This window comes from Trichoderma harzianum, assembly GCF_003025095.1.
Source record: "Trichoderma harzianum CBS 226.95 unplaced genomic scaffold M431scaffold_91, whole genome shotgun sequence".
Classification (NCBI taxonomy): domain Eukaryota; kingdom Fungi; phylum Ascomycota; class Sordariomycetes; order Hypocreales; family Hypocreaceae; genus Trichoderma; species Trichoderma harzianum.
This window is the reverse complement of record NW_020209339.1, coordinates 3453-9997: the sequence shown is the minus strand read 5'-3', so window position 1 is coordinate 9997 and position 6545 is coordinate 3453. Positions and strand designations below refer to the sequence as shown.

Genomic DNA, 6545 nt, shown 5'->3' with positions numbered 1-6545 from the left:
TAAATAAATAAACAAATAAACATTTCCGAAGGGAGGAGACTAGTAAAGACTTACACTTCCATCGCAACGCAATACCAGAAAGCTCGTTTGAGAAGGTCTCTTTCACCACTTTCCCAGTCATGCTGCCGACTGTACGTAGCCATAGTCAGCTGAGCCTTCGGAAGATATGACGTCGAATTAATCACCTTTTGATAAGTAAATAGCAGCTTTCTGACGCTTTGACACTCATTCTCCACGAATCCTGCCGATTAAAAATTAGCCAGTGTATGCTAATGACTGTGATCATCATGGCTCACCATATGTCGAAAACACGCTGCATAATAGAGGCTACATATCGTTCTGGTTAGCTGATAGACGCTAACATTGGGTTAAATAAGCCATACGATGTCATCGCCTCGATATGCACAATCGCAAGTGAAGGGCTGAAATGTAGAAACCCCAATCTCTTGCGGACCTCATTGAAGTACTTCAATCCAGGAGGAGATTGGGACAGGTGCCGGTCATGCTCCGTAGATTCTCGGTCATTCATGATTATACTCAGAGCGAGCTCACCCAGAGCAAGAACCAGTAGCGTTATGAGCAATGATTCATCACCAATTCGATGAGTCGCTTTCAAGACTGTTCCCATGGCCGTCGGCAACGTTTCCTGAAAGAAGATGGTCCGATCTAAGAGGGGATGCATATAATTGGATGTATCGAAATACGTCTTCGCGTATCTCATAGTATTGGAGTATGTAATGTCTACCAAGGGATGAGATACGTTGATATCGGCGGGTGAGCATAGGCGACTAGGAAACTGGTTGTCGCTGCTACTATGGTGTATTGATAGAAACCAATCTATCCCGCTGTCAAATATTATGTTCTGAGATCTATCTAACCGACTTTGAAGAGACTGCCACACGAACGGCCATTTCAAGAGTTGGTGAGTTGCTGTAGAGTGACGGTAAGCTACGGCGAGCTCAGCGTCAGCATGGTCGGTATGCAACTCATTCTTGTATAGGGGCGCAGAAAGCACACAAGGTACTTCAGAGGGCTGCCCTATGCTAGATGTTGATGGACGAACGCCGTTTTGCTCTTGGAATGTATGACGAGCATGGGCTACTGTGTTTGCCGACAAGATCTCGTTGACTCCGTCACTGACTTGTTGCAAAACGGTCAAAATATCAGACAGTGTATCTGCTCTGTTGTGTAACAGTTAAAAACAAGCCTTGATTAGTTGCCATAAGGTTACAGTGCCTACTTATTGAGAGTGCGATCTTTGTAGTGGCAATCTATCTTGAGTCGTCGACAGAGTGCACATTTGGGCCTTTGCTCGTCGCATTTTCTCTTGCGCGCTCGACAAGCTTCGCAAGCCTCATGGCAGTTAGCTGAGATTCTGAATGAACTCTGGAGTTAGAGTACGGCGAAGGATGTCGCAGTATTATTCACGGCGGGGGGTCTCTTACGACGAACCACTCGGCTCTGTCGGAGCTAGCTTTGCTTCCCCCTTCAGTGAGACACCAGTGACCGAACCGGTGAAGCCGCGGAGCTCCACATCCGCTCGACTCAATCAGCTTATTCGTCATCGTAGGGCCAGAAGGGAAGCCGGTGCGTGTCAGTGGGAACAGAAGCGGAGCCCCACCTCCACCAGAATTTGCAAGTCTACTCTAGACTCCGCAACCCATCAGAAGCAGCTTCTTCACAAGATATCCTCTAGAAGGGGAACGCAACTGGGTTGCAGGGCGGTAGCAGGCGGTAGACAATAGAATTTCCGTTCTTCCAGCACCTACCCATTCGAGTACATACGTCTACTAACATCTCGCTTGTGAATTATCTCCATGAGTATCCACAAGTATATATTACCGCAGATTTAGCCGTGAAAGCCGTCTTCAACAGGACCCATGGGAGATAACTTTCCGAGATATACCTCCTTGTATCACTACACATGAGATTGGTTCGGAAAAGCCTCTGGCCACCATCAGTGAGAATGACGACATCATGGATGAGTTAACCATATAGGTCAAAATGAGTGGTAGATGTGCCATCCTGGCCCTTTTCAGAGGCATGAAGAAAGGCCACGAACACACCTACCCTGGAGGGATAATGAACTTCCCGGCCAGAGTAAATCAGCTTAAATTAGGCGTCGCTATTTGTTATTGAAGATGGTTTTGCCAACATGTTTTAATGTCATGTTTTACATGATATGATGGTCTGAATTATCTGTAGGAGGCAAGTACCTAGTATAGTCTAGGTACACCTACGTCCTGTTTTCTTCTTACTCCATTAAGTTGCTGCAAATCGACTTCGTGCCCTGAGTTTTGGTCCCAAGTAGTACATGATGTATACTCCTCCGATGCAGATAACGTTGAGACCACCCAGCAGACTCACTCCACCTGGCACGCCGAGGTGTGTGAACATTGGCCGTGAAACAAGAACAGCTCCCGCGGCTAAAGCACTCCTTGCAAAGTCATTTGCAGCCATCAAAGAGGCGGCGAATTGAGGGTATGTCATTGTCAGATACATGAATACAGGCTGAAGAATGAAAAACTGCCCAGCGTTGTTGATCCCCACGCCAACAATACCAGGCATCCAATGGACATTGTGGCGTGTTGTCCATGCTAAACATTGCATAAGTTTTCTGACCATTTACCGTTTATTAGATCAGCTAACTTACCAAATATGAACACACCCACAGGAATCATGTAAGAGCCAAGAATGGCAGGTTTAAGCCTATCTTCGGGCTCACCCCAACCATCTTTGAGGACTCTTGGTTCCACCCAGAAATAGTAATATATGCAATAAGCAGGGATTGATATCGCCAATCCAACGATAACAGACATAAATGACAGACCGGTTTGGCCCTCATTGAAACCGTATATAACGGGGTAGACCAAGGGGAATGACTCGAAAAACGAATAAAAAGTAGCGTAGACCAGCGATATATAGATCGTAGTGAAAAGCACGGAGGGGTCCAGTGCGTTGATTTCCCATGGCTTAATGAGAGCATAGTATACAATCTCCCGTGGAGACATGTGTGATTGCTTAATTTCTGACTCCGATTTGATATTTGTGCATCCCGTTATTCGGCGTAGGCGTTGTGCTCGGTGCATTAGGATATTTTCTGGATTGGTCTCGGGCAGAAAGATGAAGAGGCAGACAAGAAGCGGGCCAGCAAACCAAAGCATTTCCCATTGTGACCAACGCCAGCCTTCTCTAGGAACACTGAAGCCAGCTACGACTGGACCAATAGCCGGTCCGAGAGTGGCTATTTAAACAAAGAAAGAAAAGAGAAATGGCGTCAGAAAGTGTTGAAACGGCGATCAAGTAGACTCTCTCACATACCCGAGCCACCCCAAAGGGCCAATAAATAAGGCATTTTGATGGGAGCAAACTATTAAATAATTAGCACATCTATGGTGATAATACAATTTAAAGACGTGCCAGATCTTGAAAGGTTGCCGCACCCGTCGTTAAAGCTGGCGAACCTAGAGACCGGGTCAGAGGCACGTCTTCAAAAGTATGTGTTCATCTCTCGTACCAAAGAAACCCATAAGGAATCTTGAGATACAAAGACCGCCAAAACTCTTTGTCGTGGCCGCTGCAACGCACAAACCAACAAAAACCGCGAATGTGAGCACGTACGGCGGGGTACGGCCGACAGCTGGAATTCTGCAAAGTTTGATTAGGTACATCACTCGCTCCGGTTGGACTACTCACTCGCTCAATGGGGACCATAGCAAAGGACCAATCCCATCTGTATAATATTGTTTAGCTGTTCCGAATTCTTTGTTGGGGCAATAGGTTCCTTACAACCAAGTATATACATGGCCAAACCAAGCGTTGCCTGTACATAGTTCACTCCGAACTCCTTCATAACGCCGGCAGTGCTCGCAGTGTAGATAGATGAACCGAGATAAACACAAAATGCGTAGACACTTCTATAGTCAAATCATATTCTGTTTATGGGGCGCAAAGCTTACCATATAATAGCGTACAGAGCGAGCTTTTTGGTAAGACTCCAATTTCGAGGGTTTTCGGGGTCATCTATTCAATGTGAGCGTCAAAGGATGTGCTATGGGCATTAGACAAACCATCTCCGTACCAGCCAACTAAATAGTAACTGGCATTGACCGTTGAGTTCTGCCGAAACGATCTCGGCAGCCCATTCGTATCGCAAGATGTAGAACCAATCTCAATTGTGACCTCACTCGTTGTTATAACCCGATTTGGAGGACTGGTTCCATCATTTGGAGATGTCGGTTGGAGCCATTCTTCAGGATCAAATCCCGCCGTTTCTTCTGGATAACGTAAGATTCGATTTTGGCACATCAGCCGCACGGCCTAGCCAAACAAAGAGTCCCGTAGTGTATCAAACATTGTGCCGCTCAAATGTGCCCTCTATACAGATGCTGATGACATTCTTGTGAACATGGCTGCGTAGACATCTACTTATAGAATCTACACACTCCTAGATTGTCCACATAATAGTTTCTTTTGAGTCCCTGACCCTGAAGTGTTTTAGTGTACATCAAAAGGGATCGCCTCACCTAGTATAACCCAGGGACATCTGCGGCGGAGACCCACATCCGCCTGCCGCCGCAAGATCCAGTCAGAAGTAGGGGTCGATATATTTATCAGCACGAACATAAAGGCAGAATTTGCGTAATCTCTTACACGGTGATGAATAATTAAGCAGACCTCAAATGCTTTATCAAGGGTGATATGATGTAATCGCTGAGCCCTTGCTTAATCCATCTTATACGAACGGACACGGAACTGGAGACCACTTTCCCATTGGACATCACTGTGAGAACATGCATCTACTCAATCACCACTCAGTTCAATGTTATAAAGCATATACCCTGAATATCGAAGTCTACGCCATTCAGGCATGGGCTTTTGTAAAAACTGCCAATAAAGCGGAAAGAAACAAGCCACTCGACGAGCATTACAACTTCCCATAGCCCATGGAATTTCCTCTAGTCTCAGCATAGAAAATAAGAATACATGCTGCCCCAAGTATAACAATTCAAAGAGCGACCGTATCAATGTAAGATCCATAAGTGGTGTCCCTACCTCCGCTGAATCCAACAGCAGATACCAAGTCCCTTATAGACCGCTTCTCATCCTCTGATATACCCACACCTGAAGCGGCGAAGTTCTGCTTCAAATACTTGATGTTCTTCGTTCCGGGGACAACAAAAATGTCATCTCCTTGGGCTAGGAGCCATGCCAGAACCAGTTGTCCAGGTTCGAAGCCCTTTGCTTTAGCTACATCTGCTAACTTATCAACTAGCTCGAGGTTCTTCTGGAAATTTTCTCCTTGGAAGCGCTTCATGCCGACCCGAGCGTCACCGGGGCCAAAGTCAGCGCTTGACCGGTATCTGCCCGTCATGATGCCATTACCGAGCGGTGAATACGCAAAAATTGAGATTCCAAGTTCGCGGCATGTGGCAAGGAGGTTCGTGCCCTGGGATTCCTCGATGTCTAGTGTCCATGGACTATATTCTGCTTGCACAACCGAAATCGGGTGCACATTGTAGGCGCGTCTGACGGTGCTTGAAGATACCTCTGAGAGACCCAAGTATTTGACCTTACCCTGACTGTATGTAAAAGTGAAAATATGAGCTCATCGTCTTGAAGAATTAATCGTGGATTGCGTGTGAGAAATATTTTACGTACCTCACGAGCTCTTGCATCGCCATGATGGTTTTCTCGATCGGAACTTTGGGGTTGGGGCGATGCAAGTAGTACAAGTCGATATAGTCAACATTAAGCCGATCTAAGCTGCGTTTGAAGCATTTGGCGCAATTGTCCGGCGAGGAATCGACGCTAATGCTATAATCGTTTCCAACACTGAGGCCAAATTTCGTGGCGAGAAAGATGTCTTTGCGCTCGGGGTGCAGCGCAAACCATTTTCCGATTATATCCTCACTGTCACCGTAGACGTCCGCCGTGTCCCAATTTGTACAACCGAGTGCCCATGCGCGGTCAAGAAGCTCGAGGCGTTCAGCATCCGACCTGCGTTTGTCAGTTCATAGTCTTTCAACGGCTCGGAGTGTGCTTTGGGTAGCCATACGCTGCTGGTCCATATGCTATGCTCATGCCCATTGTACCGAATCCTATGGCAGGTATCAGAGGACCGTCTTTGCCTAGGCGACGAAGCAAAGGGGCAGTTGGGGAAGCCATGATGAGTGATGTAATATGAGGGTCAATATGGTGTACAAGTGTCAAGTTGAGTTTTGATGAAGGAGAACCAACTTTCTCAGTTGCAGCGAGATTCCACATGTATTTGAAGTCTCGATAATGGAGTGATTCCAACCACCTGTTCTTGGCTTCCGGACCTTTTGGCCCCTCCTGCCCAATGAGTGTTCACTACATGCCAACAAGTTCTAATTATTAATGTGGTGTAGCCTATATCTCCGTCAAATTAGATTTATGAAAACATTCATTAGAAATTACCACCGGCGGTCGGCTCAATTAACAAAATCGTGCTGTCCGCATACGTGGGTTGTAATAGTTCGGATTAATAGAATGCAAACCTGCTAGCGTAATTATTTATTTAT

At 46.3% G+C, this 6545-nt stretch overlaps 2 protein-coding genes across 2 annotated transcripts; both read right to left on the bottom strand.

Moving 5' to 3' along the window:
• Positions 1-2262: 2262 nt before the first annotated feature.
• M431DRAFT_557634 (hypothetical protein) lies at positions 2263-4308 on the bottom strand (the record flags this gene model as incomplete). Its single annotated transcript, XM_024921482.1, has 9 exons — positions 2263-2597; positions 2654-3244; positions 3322-3370; positions 3421-3464; positions 3518-3648; positions 3697-3733; positions 3790-3914; positions 3960-4023; positions 4071-4308. 9 exons carry the CDS (start codon positions 4306-4308, stop codon positions 2263-2265), a joined length of 1614 nt encoding a protein of 537 aa, XP_024766990.1.
• A 700-nt stretch (positions 4309-5008) lies between these two features.
• M431DRAFT_11831 (hypothetical protein) lies at positions 5009-6168 on the bottom strand (the record flags this gene model as incomplete). Its single annotated transcript, XM_024912031.1, has 3 exons — positions 5009-5582; positions 5662-6000; positions 6059-6168. The coding sequence occupies 3 exons, from the start codon at positions 6166-6168 to the stop codon at positions 5009-5011; spliced, it is 1023 nt and encodes a 340-aa protein (XP_024766989.1).
• Between the last annotated feature and the right edge of the window lie 377 nt (positions 6169-6545).